Source organism: Euprymna scolopes, chromosome 17 (genome assembly GCF_053919585.1).
Source record: "Euprymna scolopes isolate OS-2025 chromosome 17, ASM5391958v1, whole genome shotgun sequence".
NCBI lineage: Eukaryota > Metazoa > Mollusca > Cephalopoda > Sepiida > Sepiolidae > Euprymna > Euprymna scolopes.
The window spans coordinates 121,473,382-121,496,312 of record NC_136498.1 but is presented as its reverse complement, the minus strand read 5'-3'; the positions used below and the strand labels follow the sequence as shown (position 1 = coordinate 121,496,312).

The 22,931-nt window shown below is 33.8% G+C and overlaps 1 protein-coding gene across 1 annotated transcript in view; it reads left to right on the top strand.

Annotated features, from left to right (window-relative positions):
- The window catches only part of LOC145296948 (uncharacterized), a 133,611-nt gene that overhangs the window by 65,268 nt on the left and 45,412 nt on the right, over positions 1–22,931 (top strand). Inside the window, exon 2 of the mRNA XM_080143168.1 lies at positions 14,058–14,862. Coding sequence (XP_079999294.1) covers positions 14,144–14,862 — 719 coding nt within the window. The 5' untranslated portion in view covers positions 14,058–14,143. The remainder of the gene's footprint in view (positions 1–14,057; positions 14,863–22,931) is intronic.

Sequence of the window (22,931 nt, the reverse complement as noted above, 5' to 3'; positions counted from 1 at the left end):
ACATGTATATAATATAATTATAAATAGTAATTTTTCTTTATACCTACAGACACTAGTGTTTCATGCTTTCGTAATCATCAGTGTAGGAAGTGACAATTCCCGCCGGTTAGGTGATTCAAAACCAACCACGAAACCACCTTTGACTCATTACTTATCATTCCAAAATAAAAACAAAAGATGTATTTCATTCATACTCTTAAATTTTTATTCATTTTTATGAAGTACGTCTTGAATAGCGAAAGACCACTAAACAAATCAACAGAGGCAAATATATGTTCCTAAAAACGTTTGTGGAAAAGCAACAAATTATGACAAAAGTCTATATTCCAAATTTGTCTCATTCCTACCAAAATGTTGGCTTGCTTATCAACTATTCCATAATTTATTTTCCATTAAGTATATATATATATATATATATATATATATATATATATATATATATATATATATATATATATATAATTCAATAATTTAATTTATAACCGTTGTGAGGCCATTCAAAATGTAATTTTTATAAAAAAGAAACATATTAATTTAAGTATCAGAATAACATAAAAACAACAAGATATATATATATATATATATATATATATATATATATATATAGTAGACTACCCGTGACCCGTTGGGTCAGTATGTTATATTAGCTATGGAATTCATGTATGAGCGTGACACTTGTGACGTAAAGAAAATTGTTTGCTTGTTTTTTTGACAGCGGCCGCAGTTTTCTAGCAGAGCTAGACTTTCGCAATACGAAAATTCGGCTATAATGTCAGGACCCTAGCACCAATTGGTCATTATTTTTATTTTCAAATACAGACAAAAGAATGTTTCGCATTAACATATTATGTTCCTTAAATGATTTATGTTTTCTAAGTAAAAATAGTTAGAATTTATTACATATGAAAACATTTGTTTTCCTTTTTTAAAATAGTAATCTCGACAAAAAAAATGTGGTTGACATTTTTAATATAAGGAACAAAATCATGTTTACACCGTTTGCAATTTGTTCATTTCTACCACATAGACGAAACGCTTGACATTTTTTAGAACAAAAGCATATTATTTAGAAACTCTAACAAATCGAGCGATTTTATCCAAAACGTTTTGTTCTAATCACGTGTTAATTTTAATAGGTAAGTGAGAAAACATTACATCTTTTATTTAACTTAAAATGTTTTGCTTTTATTAATTTATTTTATTTTCGACAATTCTGCAGTATACGGACGGCGGCAATGGTGGTGGGGGGATAACTCCAATTTCTTCTTGGTCAAATAACGCAGCAAATAAGTAACAAACAAGATTTTTTTCCGAAAAGACACTGATTAGAATTCAGATGAAAGATCCTGATAGATATTACTTGAAGTAATACTTTCGGGGCAATCCTAGCCAAAAAGGAGAAGCTCAATATTTAAGCATAGAGCAATATATAAGTTAAGTGGTTATATTTAAATTCTGAAAAAAAAAAACATATAGACACATATATTCGAATTAAGAATTTATTGTTTGACAAAAGGAATATATAGAAGGGGTTATGTTCATTTCCTTAATCCATGGATTTTCAATAAAGGCTCATATCATCAGAAGAAATGAAATGCGGTTAGCAAAATGTTCAGCTGTGAATAGACACTTATTTTGATTTTCAGCACAAATATTGAAAATAGTTTTCTGAGTGGTGAGTGATAATTATATGGAGATAATTATAGGAAAAGGAATTTGATACAACCTGAGTAGTCCATTGTCGGAAGGAGTACAATGTCCTCCGGGGTTATAAATTCAGGTAAGCAGAATATTAGTCCAGAGGAGAAGACAGTAGTCCCATATAACAAAAAATCGTGGTTGCCCCTTATTGATTTTCCGAAAGGTATACGGGGCATCCGTATTCGTTGGTGCATTGAATGTGTTTTGGTAGATTTAATCCAAAATCTTTTTAAGTGTTGACACAGTGTATCAGATGATGAATGGATATACCATTCCATTGTATATGTCTCCGTGAGTGATAGAATTTGAGCATTGAATTATGTATGCAATGGACCTCGAAATCAATGGTATGGGTAGCAGAATAATCCGGTAGATGATATTCAGAACGATGCGTTGTACAACTTGCTTTTGGTGACCAGAAGCAAGTCGTCAAACGCATCATTTGAGTTTTATAATTATATATATATATATATATATATATATATATATATATATATATATATATATATATATATTAAGTAATGTGATTTATAATTTAAAAGTTTTAAAATTTTTAAAATTTAAAAATCAAAATTTAATTAAATTAAAAATCAGTTTCATAAGAAGGAACAACAACAAAGTCAATTATCTGTACGATCGTTTCGGAAATCCCAACTTATTGGTTGCAAAAACTGGAAAAAAAAAAAAAAAACTCTCTCTCTATAGATATTAACTGTAGCGTCTCTAAATCAAAATACGCTAACGGAAACAATTTACTGCACGAGCGTCGCCCTTTTAAAATTCATCATTCAATAAAATAAAAAGCTATAGCAAACATCTAAATGACTACTTTAAATACAGTTCCTGATTTCAAAAAAAGAAAAACCAAAAGGTAATTATATATCTATATATTTTTAAATCAAATTTATTATGTAAATTCAAAAATATATATATTTTTTCTACTCATTTCTATCTCTAACCTATACCAATTTTCTTATTAATTTTCTTATAAATTTTATATCCAAACCTTTTACTTCAATTTTTCATATTCATCTGCCTTACTTTTAATGCTAGGTTTATTTTTGGTGTCTTTTCAATTCAATAGAAATCCTCCTAAATTTGCTGATGAGGAGACCGTGCTTACCAAAAAAACTATGTATAATTATTCTACGTGACTTCATGTATACCACAAATAAAAAGCACGGATTTCCGAAACGATCGTACAGATAATTGACTTTGTTGTTGTTCCTTCTTATGAAACTGATTTTTAATTTAATTAAATTTTGATTTTTAAATTTTAAAAATTTTAAAACTTTTAAATTATAAATCACATTACTTAATATTGAATTAGCTCTAGGACATTTAACTATCGAGCTTATTATATATCTAAATTACAGCGAGCATTTCCTGTATTTTAATTAAACTAGTAATTTCACTATTACATTAAAATACACTTAGCTCTTTAGACTATTATTCTAATCTCCTTTAAATTTATATATATATATATATATATATATATATATATATATGATTGCAACGTCTTGCCAGACGAGTGCCACTCCCTCCATGAGCCCAAATGCCTGAGGAAGTATCAATATAAAGATGATGTTACAGAGTCTTATCTTTGTACGACAGCTAAATCTCTCTCTCGGTTCAAAATGTTGAGATCCAGCAACAAGTAAGAGCAAGATAGTCAGCAACAAATTAAACTGCAGACCAGCTTAATGCGGGTACTGGTCTCCTGCTTAATGGTTTTTTTAAATCAGAGATTTGCTTCACCACGGCTTACGGGAGCCCTCTCCACTCCAACACATATATACATTCACACAAATATACACGGTGCTCGTTATCCGTTGACCCCGAAAAAGGGTTCATTCGCCCTTTGAAAGGTCTTGTTTTTAATCCTTCAGGGAGACTAGCCGCCCTCCTCACTAAACAAGCCTGGTGAGGGAACCAGTATAGTCGCCGGTGACCCGACCATGAGGCAGGTAGTACTGGGTTACATGGTACCAGTAGCATATGACATGACCTGACATATATATATATATATATATATATATATATATATATATATATATATATATATATATATATACTAGCAAAAGTACCCGTCGTTGACTGGGTTCAAAAACAGTCTACAGAAAATGGACTCTGATTTATGAAAGTATGATAGGTTATGAAAAGGAAAGGTTGTAAAGAGATAGCTCCGAATTTGGGGGTATCAAGACCAAAGCAAAATATGATGAAAGTAAAAATAAAATAGATAAAGCCCATAATTTATTATATCATACCTGTTCACACTGAAACACTTATCACAATATTCTGTGGATCTATATTAAAAAACCTTGTTAAACTTTGTGATATATTTCCATTCTTTGGATGTCAGGCGCGAACGAACACCCCATAATTTTATTATACTATATTCCTTCAAACTGAAACATAATTATCAAAGTATACTTACGCAGATTGATATGAAAAATCTTTATTAAAGTTTGTGCCTATTTCTAGTCTAATGAGGCCAGGCGCGAACGCAGACCCCACAATTTTATCATACCATCCCTATTTAAGTTATATAAAGTCTTCTATCATTATATATGATCAGTTTCCTATAATAGTCAACCGTATAGGAGCCTATTCGTGACCAGACACACACACAGACGTTCAGCTTTATATTATGTATACATATATATATTTAAATAAGGGAGTAGTCACCAACAATGTGTATTTTTTAACATTATTTTATTGTTCCGTGTCTTGGTTTTTCATTGAGAATTATGTTTGGATCATTGTATGATGTTTTTAAGTCATTGAAATCGTTTTCACGCGCGTTTCAGACGTTCTGTGAAGCGTCCTCGTCAGAAATTATTTTCAAATGTGTTGGAGATGTAAAAATGGCAATTTTCGTAGTTCATTTGAAGTGTTTCCAAGGGGTGGAGGCTTGTAAGTGTTTATTATTCATTGGCATGTTCAATTTTTATTACTCTTTTATTGGGCTTGTCGAGGCCGCTGACCTGGCTGTAGTCACTCTCTCTCTTTCTGCTATGACTTATACATTATTATTATTATTCATTTATGAAATTAAAATTACAATAATATAAAAGACAAAACTATTTTTTTTAATCTACGGTCGTCTTCAAATCCAATCTAAACAAGTTGTTGATGTCTCGACCCCTCAAATAATCAAATTCTACTCAACGTCCACCGTCAATGATCACTAATCTGTTACTCATTAACCCTATCCTCGAATTGCCTTCGGGTCTTGATAAGTGTGAAAAGAAGCAAGCTGATAACATTAAGTGAACTATAGTCTGACAGATGGAATTCTATTTTGAAGTGAGGCTTGACAGACAGAGAAACAAAACCTCTTCTAGAAATCACATCTAAAGATGGTTGTGTTGGAGGATGAAGATGGCGATCATAGATATTCCAAGTCTAGAAATAATGTGAAAGGAATCACGAATTTGAACAAAGTCCGAACCCACTAAACCTTTATCATTTTTTCTCATGATAAAAAAAAAAAATATGTTAAAACAGACACAAAAAAAAAACGTAATTTAATTTCGTTTCCGTTACTCGTTGGTTATCCCTGCGCACATTTTCGCGTCATCTTGTGCGGGTCCGACTCCACAAATATCAGCCGATGTTCGCATGGCGAATTAAAAACGATTCATCATCTCGATTTTCGAAGAGAGAAAGACAGAGAGTGGGGAGGTGACGTGCCGATATTTTACCGGGCGGTGACGGCAACGAATGCACCTGTTCAATAACGGCACAAAAAGAAACCAGAATATGACAGAAGATGTAAGTAGAAAATAACGCACATGATCAGCTAATCACCTGTTAAACAAGTTATTATACACATTAATATATATATATATATATATATATATATATATATATATATATATATATATATATATATATATATATATATACTAGCAGGCCGTCCGGCGTTGCCCAGTCGTAAAAGACGCATAAATATTATATTTAAAATAATACAGAAACTGAGACATGTACATTCGAGTGTTATATATTTTTTTTTCTAAACAGTTCAATTCTTGTAAGTAAAAAACAATATATACTCGAGCTGGGATTGAAACCAAGACCTAAAGACAGTGAGACGAGTACGATAACCATTAGACCAGCTTGATACGTTCTTTACCAAGTATTTTGGAACTTATTATTCTTAACATAAAAATATGTTTCGCGGCCACGCATACGCATTCGTAAAACAGTTAACAAACAGATAAAAATCTGATGACTCCCAAAGTACCAATTATTCAATTTTGACCTCTCAGCAGCACTTTTTTCGGATGAAAACCGATTAAAAAGTGTTCCGCATGTCTGAATACCCTAGATACTAGATTCCATGTCTGTAGATAAAAAATTCGTTGAGTATATAGGTCGAGAAGTGTTATATATATATATATATATATATATATATATATATATATATATATATATATATATATATAAGAAAGAAAATTAAAACTCTAAGTTGAACTTTACAATCAAAATTTATTGTTCGACTGAATACTCCAAAAAACAATTTACAAAGACCTTATTCCGCGGAGTTTCAAAGAATGCTATTCTTGTTATTGTTTTGATCAGAGGACATAAAGAAATCAGCAAATTATATTTGTAGCAATGCTAGAATTTGCTTGTTAAGCCATGAAGTGAGACCGCAATTTATTATATATATATATATATATATATATATATATATATATATATATATATATATATATATATACTAGCAGGCCGCCCAACGTTGCCCGATCGTAAAATACGTAAAAATAGTATATTAAAAATAATACAGAAACCTAAACATGTGCATGCGAGTATTATGTTTTAACCAAGTGTGCTTCACACACATTCTCACTGTTTTTAAGAAGAATCACTTAAGGATTTTTATTTATATCAATCCTTTACTTCATGGAGCTCGATGTAACTACAGAGCAAATACAAATAAATGATAAATGTCTATATTCCGAATTTCAAGATGTTGACCATCTTACCGTTTATTTCTTTAAGTACGTTGAAATGCAAAATTCTTTAGGGAGTGTGGAGTTACCCTGTAATTGCCATTGCTCCCAGGTCCACTCTGGCACGGAGTGGTAGTACCTGTTAGGGTCCCAACTATGGGTTAAATAGAAACTGACTTGAAAACAAAACAAAACAAAACTGGATTCAGCATTAAGTAACCTGAAAAGAGTTGATATGCCGTAAAACAAAAACAACCAATCAAAAATATGTATGGCAATTAAGCTACGTAGAATTTTCTGCGTTTCATCCCGAAAGTTCTCAACAGGCTAAAGTACATGGAAGTTATATTACCGGGTGTTTTATAAAGTTTTTTTTTTTTTTTTTTTAGAGGCGGTGAACTTTAAATTAAAATAAATCACATAAAATATTTATATTATATAAATGTGTTGTTCTTTCGAAAGATTAATTTTTTATATAATTTATAATTGAAATGCAATTACGGACATACGACCGACACGACTCACGTATATATGGCGTAATCTAGAGGTTCATTTTTCGTAGACTTTACACATTTAATTAGGTTGTATTTACACAGTAACGCGTCGGCTTTTTTTTTAAATCCAAGTAGTTTATTGTATCTGGTTTATCAGTGTAAACATGGGGCTTTACAAAGAAAATAATCTAACAGGGTTAAATCGCACGAACGAGATGGCCAGCTGACACGTACATTTCGTAAAATCATTTGTTCATCGCATGTTTCTCTCAGTAAACTGGCCGTATTGCGCGCTGTGTGGCATGTGGCCCTATCCTATTGAAACCACATGTCTGAAACAGTAATGTCTTCCAATTGAGGCACGAAGAAGTTAGTATTCATTTTTCTGTATCGTTCACCGTTGACTGTTACGTTCTGGCTATAATTACCTTTAAAGACATATGGATGAATGATTCCATCAGACCATAAAACGCACCAAACAATGGTGTTTTCTGGATGTAATGGTGTTAGCTAGTGAATTATTATCGCCATATATTCGGAAATCTGTTAATTGAAATAGCCATCCTTCTATTGCTCCTAATACAATTCTCTACCTATATAAAAGCCAGATACGGCCAACCATGGAGTACTGTTGCCACATTTGGATATGAGCTGCTAGAAGTGGCTTATCATGTCTTGATAGAGTTCAAAATAGATTCGTAGCCTAGTGGGAGATGTCCTTTTCTCTTCCCTGCAACCTCTTTCCCTCAGAAGAGACGTTGCGAGCCTGTCTCTGCTTTATCGTTATTTTCATGGCAAATGCTCATCTGGACTTCAATCTATGGTCCCCCCCCCCTCGCCAGACTTTCACGAAAAAAACTCGTCTATCCAAAAACACTATCAATAATTCCCCCCACTCTTTATCTGTGCCTAAACCAAAACGTAGATTCCATGAGCAAAGCTTCTTTCTTAGAACTGCACGCCTGTGGAATTGTCTTCCGTTTTCCTGCTTTCCAGCTGACTGCAATCTGATTTTCTTCAAGTCTAACGTAAACAAGTTCTAGATGAACCGTCCCCCTAAGTAATCCAATTTACAAAATTCCCACTACTTTGTTTACTACACTATAATCACAATGACTAATGTATACACATTAACCCTTATCCTCGAGTGGCCTCCGGGCCTTGATAAGTGGTGATTCCTATGTAAAACATGTGGTTCATCACTGAAGAAAATTTTGAAAGGAAATTGTGAGTCAAAGCAATGTTTACTTCCACACATTCATCAAATGTATGGCGTACACGATGACGTTCAAGTTCTGCTCAAGACGAAACATGCAAACGCGCCAACTAAGATCTTTACGCAAAATTTTCAAGTCGAAGGGCATGTTTAATTGTTGAGCACGTTGACAAATTGACACATTCGCATCATCAGCAGCACTACGCTGTTACAGTTTGTTGTGTGGGCACCCAATGACGTCTTACGGAATGGGTATTATTGTTAGAATGAACGTAGTGCAACAACACTTCAGTTTCTTTAATTGATTGTCCTAATCGTCAATTTTGAACACTATAAAACTCACGCAATGCACGACGTGTTGCTTGAACTGATCCGTGATTTTCAAAATTAATTTACACAATTTGCGAACGCTGATTAGGTGTCAGTCTTTTTATGATAAATTGCCAAACCGAGCTGAATTGGTTGGCTGTTTGGTTGTTTTTGTTTTACGGCATATCAACCCTTTTCAGGTTATTTAACGCCAAATTCAGTGATTTTGAAGAAAAAAAATTTATAGAATATATATTTTTTTCAAGTTGGTTTCTATTTAACCCTTAGTTGGGACCCTAACAGGTACTACCACTCCGGGTCAGAGTGGACCTGGGAGCAATGGCAATTAAAGGGTGGCTCCACACTCCCCAAAGCCTGCAAGCTGGGGCCTCACCATCGGATATAGTTTAAGGTCATATCCAGGACCCCAAGCTGAATTAAAATAACCGACAGTTGCCAAATCTGCAGAAAATAGCTTGCACTGATCTTAATATGTATGTTCACATTTCAGCCCAGATTAATAATTCTACATTGGGAATGTAATCTGCACCGAGATTTTTCATCAAGTTTACACTTGCAATTTTATAAGTTCGAAATCTCGGCGACTATTGATCAGAATTTAACAAATGAAGGTTCGTTGGAAAGCTAATGACCTGAATTGTGTAGTGGGCTATGTGACATTTGCCCTTAAGATCGCACATTATTGTTTCTTAAGTGGGGGATCACTTTTCTATATTGATTTAACGTAAAATGAGCATCCATTTATAGCTACCTTGGAGGGGGGGATATTTCGAGGGAAGGGTTATATTGACTAGGTAGAACGACACAAAACCTGCCTTAAAAACGTGTTTTATGTAGATTTTCAGGTCTGCTGAAAGCAAATATCACATTTTAATTTTCCGTAAATAAGTATTTTTCCGGGTATTAAGCAAAAATATGCGCACGAATTTCGAAATAATGCAATTTATGTTATTTGAGTAATTCGTAAATTTATGAAAAAAAAAGGATTATCATTATTATCATTATTATTATTATTATTATTATTATTATTATTACTACTACTACTACTACTACTACTACTACTACTTATAATTTACCTAAGTCATGGTTCTATGTTACCACAGGTTCCCCCGAAAATGTAAGCATGCGTTTGTCTACTTATTCTAAGCTTCGTTTATTCAAAAAGGAAGCAAGTGGTTTCGAGCGTCTTGTTGATGAGACCAAAAATTAACTGCAAACGAGAACCAATCAGTAAGACAATAGCATAATAAAATTTCACGCATTTCTGTTCAGATCAAAGTGTAGTTTTTATTTTTTTTTTTTTTTCTACCCACGCCAATGAAGTTTAGTTTGTTTATTTTTTAATTTTTTAAATAAAAACAATTTATTTATGTACATATTTATTTAATGATTTAAAAAATCGATTTGGAGATCTTAAGTCGGAAGACCTCTGGAGTGAATGTGGTATTATTATAATTGAAGATTCTAGCTAGGAAAATGATAGACATATCTTAGGTACAGTGACAGTGATGACAATAGCCCTAACCCACCCCCACTGCACACTTTTGAATGGCCTTGTGCCTAATTTGTTTTTGAGAATTGTAATTTTCAGAAATAAATAAATGTCGCAGAAAGCTATCCTCTCGGGCATTACCTCCTCCTTTGAAAGTGGCAATGGTTTATTGCTGGTCACTTGAGGTACCTACATCAGGAAAATACTGAAAGGGCTAACTATGGGAAATTGTGTTTCTATCCACGAATTGGTGGGTGATTGGTGGGGGGTATTATCGAAAAAACATTTTTTGTCGATGGACTGAGTAAATGGAATTCATTACACGTTTTTTTTTCTATTACTTATTTTTGTTGTTCTTAAAGTGAATCCCAGGCACGTGTTTTGCATTATTGCATTACTTGTTCCTCTGTTGTTCATAAAGACCTTCTCTGTGTGTAACAATGTGAATCTGTATTGCTTGTTACTTTTTATGAGTAACACGGTTTTTCAGTTATCCTTTATAGCAAGCATGTCGAAAAAGAGAATTTTTGTTTCTCCTGTTGGTGGAGGTGGGAGGGGGGGCATTGTCGATGAAAGTGAATGAACTGAATTCATTGCACGTTCTTTCCTATTACTTGTTCTTCTCTGTGTGACAATGTTAATGAAAGTGAATAAACTGAACCTGTATTGCATTTGTATTGCTTGTTAGTTTTTATGAGTAAACACGGGGTTTCAGCTATCCTTTATAGCAAGCATGTCGAAAAAGAGAATTTTGTTATGACGTTTCTGAATTTTTGAGATAAAGAGGACTTATTCCTATTATTTAGATTCATCGGACTACTATTCTCATCTTGAGTGTGATTTTCACAACATTTCGGTCGATATAACCTCCGACCTTCTCCAGGTGTATCTTGTCGAACTTGGAAATGTTTCTGTCGAACTGGGAAATTTGGACGGAATTTTGAACAGAGCCCTTTATTTACTTCGCAATAAAGTAAGTAAATAAACGGTTCTGTTCGAAATTCCATCCAAATTCTTAAGTTTGACAGAAACATGTCTTAGGTACGGTGACAAGGATGATCAAAGTGTAGTTTTCATTTTTTTTTTCTACCCACGCCAATGAAGTTTAGTTTGTTTATTTATTTATTTTTTATTTTTTAAATAAAAACAATTTATTTATGTACATATTTATTTAATGATTTAAAAAATCGATTTGGAGATCTTAAGTCGGATGACCTCTGAAGTGAATGTGGTATTATGATAATTGAAGATTCTAGCTTGGAAAATGATAGACAAGTGATGGCAATAGCCCCCACTCAGCTCCACTGCACACTTTTGAATGGCCTTGTGCCTAATTTGTATTTGAGAATTGTAATTTTCATAAATAAATAAATGTTGCAGAAAGCCATCCTCTCGGGCATTACCTCCTCATATGAAAGCGGGGGTGGTTTATTGCTGCTCACTTGAAGTGCCCTCACCAGGAAAATACCGAAAGGACTAACTATGGGAAATGGTGTTTCTGTCCACCAAAATGTCTCCTATCAGTGGGGGGGGGCATTGTCGATGAAAGTGAATTAACTGAATTCATTACACGTTCTTTTCTATTACTTGTTCTTCTCTGTGTGACAATGTTCATGAAAGTAAATAAACTGAATTTGTATTACGGTTTTTCAGCTATCCTCTATAGCAAGCATGTCAAACATGTGGCCCACAAAAAAAGATACAATAACTTGGTACTTGTGCGCTTTTGCCACAGTGCTGAAATAATAACGTTATTATTTTGAAAGCCATTCTTAACATGGGAAAGGGAGGGTGTTTTGTAACCATTCTGTGCTTCTACCTAACAATTTACTAATAAAAAAAGAGATATCGTGAAGCTTGAATTTAACCTGAAAATAAAAAAAATTTTAAATAGCGCAGTAGCAAAAGTGCACAAACACCAATAATTTTGTTCTGACGTTTCTGAATTTTTTTAGATGATTATTGGTTATTCGTATTATTTGGATTCACCGGACTACTATTCTGGTCTTGAGTGTGATTTTCACAACGTTTCGGTCGATGTAACCTCCAGCCTTCTTCAGGTGTATCTTGTCGAACTCGGGAATGTTTGTATCGAACTGGGAAATTTGGACGGAATTTTAAACGGAATCCTTTATTTACTTCACAAATAAATAAAGTAAATAAAGAGTTGCGTTCGAAATTCCATCCAAATTTCTGAGTTCGGCAGAAACATTCCCGAGTTTGAAAAGCTAGACTTTAAGAAGGGCAGAGGTTACATCGACCGAAATGTTGTGAAAATAACACTCAAGATGAGAATAGTAGTCCGAAGAATCCAAATATCACGAATAATTTTGTCATTTTATTGTTTAAACAATAGTTTTTATAATTCAAACTGGATAAAAATGTATCGTTTCTTCATTTTTAACTTTTCTTTTTAACATTTAAAAACACATTTCATCAATTTTAAAAGCAAGAAAGAACCGAGAAACTGGAGAAATTATGGCCGACATTTGACGTTTTCCCATAAATTAAAATAAGAAAACAAAAAAAAAAAAAATTTTTATGAAACAATCATAATTTTTAGTGTATTATCAAAAGGAATTAAAAAAAAAAAGATACATGTTTTCATATTTTATGGTTTTAAGTTACAAAAATGTTTATGAATAATTTTTATTAAGTCTGTTAATTAGTTGTGTTTGGCCCTCATGACAACATACATTGAGCCGTATGGTGTAACCTGTCTGCACTTGCGCGTACAACAATGGCTACCACTTATAACAAAGAATTACATTGTTTAATACCTGAAAAATACTTATTTGCGGAAATTTAAATGCGATATTCGTTTTTAGCACACCAGTTTTTTAAGGCAAGTTTTGTGTTGGTCTACCAGGCCACAATGAGCAAATAAACACCGTCCCTTAAAAAAATAACAGACACCCCCTGCTAAAAAGGTGGCTATAAAGTGGGTGTTCATTTTATGTTAAATCAATATAGAAAAGTGATCCCCAACTTTTTAAAACTATAATTTCTTCATATCTTAGAAACTACTCGTTTCCTTGGATTTAAACTGTTATTTTCTTTTTCAGCGCCCTTGAAAACCTAGAATAGTGGTAATTTTAAAGGAGGTTTTTGTGGGTGGAAAGATACTGCACCTTTACCAATGTTTCAATCATAGTCATTTGTTTTCCCAGTTTTGCGTATGAATTACAAAATATCTGATATTTCCCCAAAACCTCTGACCTTTATGGAGGGGAGACTAAAAGTGGCTGCTATGGTTTCAAATGATCTGAAATAACAATAAGGGGAGACTTGATTCCAAATATTTCTTACATGTTACATCTCTCCTCTTTTGGAGAGAGGGTTAGATTATGAATATCTCCAGTATCAAATACATCTTTATACACTGTGAAATTTACTTTATGTATGAAAACCAAAGAGGGGAGATATAACATATGAGAAATATTTGGAATCAAGTCTTCCCTTGCTGTTATTTCAAATAATTTGAAACCATAGCAGCAAATGTTAGTCTTTCCTCCACTCACGACCGCATGCTAGGCCCAGTCGGCCCATTCTTGTCCTCGACTTTATACGTCCATTCTCTTCGATGTCCACTTTGCTTCTGCCCCGAGCATGTCAGCCTTTTTCGGCTGCTGCTAATCTCTTCGAAAGTCAGTTATCTTTTGCTGCTGCTGATATTTTCTCACGCGCACATATGCACAATGTTACAAAGAGTTAGAAGTTTTAATAGAAATTTGTTACAATTTTCCCCCGGGCAATACCAGGTAACCTTGCTAGTATTTCATAAAACAAAGCGTTTTCAATTTTAATTTAATTTCGTACGAATAACAATCGAATCTTTATTTTTTACTTTTTTTTTCCAGACTTTTGCCATTCCTGCTGTCATCCCACTGGACTGTCGGAAGTAACCCCAATCCGACTCGATTTAGCTCATAACTCTTTGAACTCAATGCGTGGGAGTTGGATGGGTAAGTCGACTGTGATCATGGCCAGCTCCCCACCTTCAATGGGCACCAAGCCTCCAGACGACCACCCCCTGGACGAACGCTTCTATCCGCTCGGCATGAGACACAAACTTTTAACCGTCGACCGAGATTTAATCCAACAACACCCGGGGTTCGAAATCCATCCAGGGAGTTTACTGACATCGACAAAGCGGCCGACAAACGGAATGTTCCGACCGTATAGTCCAGAAACAACAACGACATCACCCACATACTGCACGGATCTGCGCGTCGATTCCGGAAAGGACGAATCGTTCGGAAGTCCGGCATATCAGTTGTCGGAGAAAGATGGCGGTATACTTTCTGGAAGCAACAAATCCAACTTGGATAGCAAGTGCAGCAGGCTACGGATTGACGTTGTTGGTGATCGGCAAGCCGTAGAAGAAATCGGCGAGCAGGACTTATGTTGTATCCGCCGTGAGGAAAAGGATGATGCCAAAAAGCTTCTTGTCGGCGGAATCAGAGAGAGTAGCGAGGAACGTGAGATGGACAAGGGGGACTGCGGGGATAAGAAATGCCCCGGGGGTGATATTGGAACAGACTGTGACGTTGAAGAGTTCGGAAAGCGAAAACAGAGGCGTTATCGGACGACGTTTACGAGCTATCAACTCGACGAGTTGGAAAGGGCATTTCAGAAAACACACTACCCGGATGTGTTCACGCGGTAAGAAAATTTATTATAATATTTGTAATAGAATATGTAGTGTTTTACGGACCTCGATATATAAGAGAAAATGTGGTGTCTCTGTTTCCCTTTCTTGAGATGCAATTGATAAAACAAGCCTTTTCATACAATCAAACACGAATGTTTTATCTCTTCTTTTATTCTCATCTTCTGGTTCTTGTTTCACGAGGTTTCGACCTACTATTCATCTGGTTTTCGTCAGGTGGTTAACCGCCACGGGATAGGCCAGAGGAATAGTTGGACAACAACTAGAAGATGAGGGTAATAGTCCGCAATAAATAAATGAATAAATAATACAAATTACTCATCTCAATAAGAATTCCAATCAATTAAACAAATATTTTTGTTTGTTTGTTTTTGTTTGTTTTTGTTTATTTATTTATTTATTTTTATTTTTATTTTTATATTTTATTTTTATATTTTATTTTTCGCTCAGTCAGAAAACAGTTTTATTATTCAACGTGAGGCTGTTTTTAAGAAGAGAAATAGTGATAAAGAGGGATACAAAGACAGAAAGACAAATAGGGAGATAGATAGATAGATAGATAGATAGATAGATAGAGAGAGAGAGAGAGAGAGAGAGAGAGAGAGAGAGAGAAGGAGAGAGATACTCCTAGGAGAACACCTTCTCTATAATTTCGACCGAAATATGAAAAATAAATAAAAACCAAAGTTATCTCCCTTTGCGATATCCAATCTTTAAATAACTGTATTTATAAATCCGTGACACTGGTGGGTTTGGGAGAGAAAAACTGATGGAAAAGTTTCAGGTTTGTCATTGGTGGGACAGGGGGAGTTAGGGTTAGGGTTAGGGTTATGATGGAAAAGTTTCAGGTTTTCATTGGTGGGACAGGGGGAGTTAGGGTTAGGGTTAGGGTTAGGGTTATGATGGAAAAGTTTCAGGTTTGTCATTGGTGGGACAGGGGGAGTTAGGGTTAGGGTTAGGGTTAGGGTTATGATGGAAAAGTTTCAGGTTTGTCATTGGTGGGACAGGGGGGTTAGGGTTAGGGTTAGGGTTAGGGTTATGATGGAAAAGTTTCAGTTTTGTCATTGGTGGGACAGGGGGAGTTAGGGTTAGGGTTAGGGTTATGATGGAAAAGTTTCAGGTTTGTCATTGGTGGGACAGGGGGAGTATTTCCCAGTTATTCTAGAGATAAAGGAAGAATGTTCCTGGGTGTCGCCAGAAGGTGTTTCTCGTAAACAGGCATCAATCCTAAAACACGCTTTAAGAAAAGGCCGATACAGAAAATGTTAAATATCTTTTTTTAAAATGCTATCTTTGGATATTTTAGTTTTGTACAAGACAAATCCTTTTAGTTAAAATGTTTGTTAATGAGTCAAGAGACCTGGGTTCGATTCTTAGTGTAGCGTTCAATAATGGGCCGGGAGACTGCAGTTTAATCTTCGGTTAAATCATGCCACAGATTCACAAAAAAATGGTACTTGATGCAACCTTGCTAAATACTTGCTAATTATAAGGTGAGGATCAAATGGACGTGGGGAAATTCCGGAAAAAAAGGGTGGCGTCCATCTTAGCGCAATAGTTTCAGCTCTCTTCGACGACGGTCAGTTCCATTGTTTCAACTTATTTTATGGAACAAAGTTTTCTGAAAGATCTGTTCAAGTTTTCTGTGAGCATCTATTATAATACTATTGTTTACATATTGCATTTTCAGATGTAGTTAACAGAATATGCATGTTCAAATATAGCTTAGTTCTAGGATTGAGTAAAACAACAACTCACCTTTAATTATTCTCTCTCTCCCTTCCTATCTCTCTCTTGCTATATATATATATATATATATATATATATATATATATATATAAGAGCAAATAGTTAATAAAGCATGTTAAAAAACACTTTTAAAAAGAGTTAAAAACATATTTAATTTGAAAAGGAAACACTAAATAAGTGGATAGACCTTAATCCGCGGAGTTTCGAAGAAATACTTTCCTTCTCATCAGAGGATAGGATTTAGCAAAATTCGGATCGGATTTTGCTTGCAAAAGTATTTGATGAAACTACAAGTAAGTCAAAGATCTTACTTGGTAACAAATAATGAAACAGAGGGAATATGGTGAAGAAAAAGGTGATTTCACGGGAATGGATAGTCTGGTGAAAAGTAAAGTATCCAATGACGATAAAATCCAAAAATACAAATCCAAGAAAGTTAGTTAAATTTCTAATCGCACAAGTAAAATGCAAATTCAAGGGAAAAGTGTAATTGGAAAATGGTCCAAAGAATCCAAAAGGCAGAAATCTGTGGAATAATTCACAAATAGATACAAGGAAATGAGGAAATAAATTTCACTAATATTATTAAAAGAAAGATAAGATATGCGTTACACTCGGCTGCCGAAGCAAGGCGTAATTAAGAAAAATTAGTGAAGAAGAAGGGAGAAAAAATGTATTTTATATATATATATATATATATATATATATATATATATATATATATATATATATATATATATATATATACTAGCAAAAGTATCCGTCGTTGACTGGGTTCAAAAACAGCCTACAGAAAATTGACTCTGATTTATGAAAGTATGATAGCTTATGAAAAGGAAGGGTTGTAAAGAGATAGCTTCGAATTTGGGGGTATTCAAACTAAAGCAAAATATGATGAAAGTAAAAATAAAATAGATAAACCCCATAATTTATTATATTATACCTGTTCACACTGAAACACTTATCACAATATTCTGTGGATCTATATTCAAAGACCTTGTTAAACTTTGTGACATATTGCCATTCTATGGACGTCATATAATTTTATTATAACATATTTCTTCGAACTGAAACATAATTATCAAAGGATACTTACGCAGATCGATATGAAATTTCTTTATTAAAGTTTGCGCCTATTTACATTTTATGGAGGCCAGGCGCGAACGCAGACACCACACTTTTATTATACCATCCCTATTTAAGTTAAAACATACTTATCAAAGTATTATTATGTACATCTATATCAAAAACACTTGTAAACGTTTTTTTTTTAATTTTTTTATTTTTTATTTCCATACTTTGTGGACCAGGCGCGAACGCAGACCCCACAATTTTAATGAACCACCATTCTGCCAGATCAAACATACCCATTCCTGTGTCTAGATATATCTTTTATCATTATATGTAATCAGTTTTTTAAAATAGTCAACCATATAGGAGCCTATTCGTGACCACACACACACACACACATACACACACACACACACACATTCAGCTGTATATTATATATATATATATATATATATATATATATATATATATAAAAGAAAGAAAATTAAAACTGTTAGTTGAATTTACAATCAAATTTGCAGATTTGTTTCTGTCCTCTGACGAGAAGTATAACAAGAATAGCATTCTTTGAAAGATGGAGCATCCTTGGGACAAGCTGCGCACAAATCTTCCACTTCTTCAGTTCCTCGTGAATAATTGTGTTACAGTTCCCACACTGACGTCAAACTGTGCACTTATTGTCTCTATAGACACACGGCTGTCCTTATCTATGAAATTCTTTGTTTGACCAATCAATTCTGGTGTTCTGATTTCCTTACTCCTACCCCTCTCATCATCTCTCACAGACTCCCTGCCTTCCTTGAATATTATATGATCGATTCATGCAAGGTGGCCCAAACGCAGTCTGAAGCATTCCATACGTTTCTGTGGCATTTATTTTCCGATTTTAAAACAGAATTTTATTGCATATCATTCTTCTAAAGTGTCCTCACGTCCAGATTGCATTTTTGAAATTCACCAGCTGTGACAATCAGGCTTTAGTAGGGTGTATTCCAAGTCCTGCTGTAGCTGTTCATCGAACCTGAAATCATAGAAATTGGGCAGTCATCTCATAAGATGTATAGCAATAACATACTGAATTTTCAAGAGTCTACAATTTTAAATGTCTGCACAAAAAATAGTTTGGACTGCACCTTTGGGACAATTTTAAATGTCTGCACAAAAATAGTTTGGACTGCACCTTTGGGATAATTTTAAATGCCTGCACAAAAATAGTTTGGACTGCACCCTTGGGACAAACTTTGTGCAAATCTTACGCATCTTCAGCTTCTTTCAAATAATTGTGTGCACAGTTTCAACACCAACATCAAACTGCACTTATTGTTACTATAGACACACGACAATCCTTATCCATGAAATTCTTTATTTGGCCAATCAGCTCTGGTGTTCTGACTTCATACTCCCCCCCCACACCTCTCATCATCCCTCACAGATTCCTGCCTTCCTTGAATCTCTTATGCCACTCCCTAACTGATGTTGATTCATGCAAGATGGTCCAAAAGCAGTCTGAAGCATTCCATACGTTTCTGTGGCATTTTTTTTTAAATTTAAAACAGAATTTTATTGCATATCGTTCTTCTAAAGTGTCTTCACGTCCAGATTGCAGTTTTGAGATTCACAAACTGTGACAATCAAGCTTTAGTAGGGTGTATTCCAATTTCTGCTGTAGCTGTTCATTTGAACTTGAAATCACTTGGTCAGTCATTTTATAAGATGAATAGCAATAACATACTGAATTTTCAAGAGTCTACGACAATTTTAAATGTCTGTACAAAAAAGTCTGGTAACTTATTGAAGACGCCTCGTATTTAGAAGTAGAGACTTCATAAAAAAAAAAACTAATGAAGTGTTTTTTTTTTTTTAAATTCAGAAGACAAAGGGAATAGCATAATAACGAACAGTGAAAAACTATAACCTATTTCTGATTAACATGGAAGAGAAATAAAACCTTAAAAATTTTTTTTAAATATATTCTTACGCTGATGTGTAGGCGTGTGTCTTACATTTCTCGGGATTCCAATACGAGTTTTGGATATTTTAAATCTTAAATAATTGTTTCCGAAAGATTTATGTATCCGACGATTTGAGACATTTTTTTTAATTATTATTCTGGATTGTTGTAAAACATATTTTCCCAGCATGTTTTCGTTTCAAACTTGTGTATCTACAAAGAAACACAAAAATATAAAGAAAGTTTTGTTCGTGTATGAATCAGTTGGATTCGGAAACTTTATGTTTCTGGCGACGTTGGCGGTAAAGAAAATTGCTTTAAAGACAGGTGCATCGAGCGCGAGTTTTGGAAGCGAAACATCCCCTTTTTCTGTCGAACACACTTACAATTCAATTTTTTTTAATAAATAATAAATATACAAATAAACAAATACATGACGACAACAACAATAACAATAATAATAACAATAATAACAATAATAATAACAATAACAATAATAATATTAATAATAATAAAAATAATAATTACAATAATAATGATAATAATAACAATAACAAAAATAATAATATTAATAATAACAATTATAATAATAATGATAATAATAATGATAATAATAATAACAATAAAAATATTAATAATAACAATAACAATAATAATATTAATAATAACAATTATAATAATAATAATAATCATAATAATAATAATAATAATAATAATTATTCAAAACAAAATTTCAATAAATAAATAATAAATAAAAAATAAACACATAAACAAACAAATGGCGACCACAACAATAACAATAATAATAACAATAACAATAATAACAATAATAATATTAATATTAGCAATTATAATAATAATGATAATAATGATGATAATAATAATAATTCAAAAAATTTTAAAATAAATAATAAATAAACAAACAAACGATGACGACGACAATAACAATAACAATAATAATAACAATAACAATAACAATATTGATAATAATAATAATAATAATAATAATAATAATAATAATAATAATAAAAAACTTCGGAAAAAGAATGTCAGAAATTGGAATCAGAGGAATAACTGCAAAGGTTCAACGACTAACGATAATGAAAATGACTGCAATATTAAGGAAAACCCTTGTAATGCGAAGAATAATACAAGAAGACAATATAACGAATAAGCGTTACAGGGAATGAAGAACACCGAAGCTGCATATCTACAAGTTCTACACCACCATCATGCATCCCCCATAGTTTCACCACCGCTCCTCTCAAAAAAAAAGTGACACCAAAGAGCTGAGAAGGGTCAAGAAGGATTGAAAGACCGAGGAGAGAGCACCAACCAGACCTCGGTTGGACAAGCGCAAAGAGAACTGGGACCTTGGGTAGGCTTAGTGCCACTCAAATTCCAATATAAACCAATGGCCACTGCCGGGGAGAAATCAATGGTAAGAGGCTGCTGCAATGATGCAAATTCATTTGCAAATGCTATCGAAGGAGGTGGAGAGAACTGGACGTTTGGGGAGACTTGTCACTCAGCCTCCAGAGAACACCACAGGTTTCCAATCAGATCGTTTGTTGACTTGTGTGAAAGCTCCATGTGAGCCGATAATAATAATAATAATAATAATAATAATAATAATAATAATAATAATAATAATAATAATAATAACAACAACCACCTAATATACATAGACGATCTGAAACCTTCTGCTAGGACCGAAAAAGAACTAGAGACACTAATAAACACTACCAGGATCTTCAGCCAGGATATACAAATTAAGTTTTGTATGGAAAAGTGCGCGCTACTAGTTATATGACAGGGAAAACTGGAGACAACGGGAGGCATGGAACTACGCAACCAAAAGGAGATGAGGGTCCAATAGAGAAGAAGACGCTTATAAATACCTGGGAGTTCTGGAAGCAGACACCATCAAAGCCACACAAATGAACGAGAGAATTAGAAAGGAATACCTCAGATGAACAAGAAAACTTCTAGAGTCTAAATTATATAGCAGAAACCTAATAAAAGTCATAAATACATGTGCAGTATCACTAGTAAGATACTCAGGACCGTTCATAGGAGGGATCAAAGAAGAACTGAGACACCTAGATCAGAAGACCAGGAAACTCATGAACATACACAATGCACTACACCCAAATGACGATGTTGACCAACTCTATGTGAAAAGAAAAGAAGGTGGGAGAGGACTAGTTTGTATAAAAGACTGTGTGCATGACACAAAAAAAAAACGAATTTAAAAAATGCATAACGCAAAACACGAAAAAGATAATCATGGCAATGAGAAACATTGAGAAAATCGACAAAACAGAAAACAGAGAAATAAAGGACAAGACGAGAAAAATGGGAAGAAAAACAACTACATGGAAGATTCATAAGGATGACAAAAGATGAGAATAACGAAAACACATGGGCACGGATGCGAAAAGGACACTTGAGCCGAGAAACTGAATCCCTAATAACCATAGCACAAGATAACTTGATAAGAACCAACCACATCAAAGCAAAGATCGATAAAACTCAAGAAAACAGTAAATGCAGACTCTGTGGACAAAGAAACGAAACGATAAATCATATAGTAAGTGAATGCAGCAAACTGGCCCAAAAGGAACACAAGAACAGACACGACCAAGTGGGAATGCAGTACACTAAGAATTATGCAAACAACTACATCTCGAACGCACAGACAAGTGGTACAAACATAAGCCAGCAACAGTACTTGAAAACAAGAATTATAAAATCCTATGGGACATGGACATACAAATGGATAAACCCATCCAAGCAAGAAGACCAGATGTCGTAATAATTAACAAGAAAAAAAATCCTGCCAAATCGTAGATTTTGCTCTTCCAGCTGACCACAGGCTGAATATCAAAGAAAAGGAGAAACGGAGAAAATACACAGAACAAGCCAGAGAGCTGAAAGGGATATGAAAGATGAAGAAAATCAAAATAATACCTGTAATAGTAGGAGCACTAGGAACAATCCCGAAAAACTTTGAAAAAAAAATGGGAGAAATTGGAATCAAAGGAATGACTGGAATAATACAACGAACAACAATAATGAAAACAGCTGAAATATTAAGAAAACCCTTGAAGGTGGAGACTAACACACACGAAGCAAAAGCGTAGACCAGATACAAAACATGAAGAAACGTTACATGGAACCAAGAACATTGAAGCTGCATATCTATATGTTCTTTAACCCACCCCATCTTACCATTACTACATCATTCCCCCCCCCACAAAAAAAAAGAGTGAAACCAAATAGCCAAGT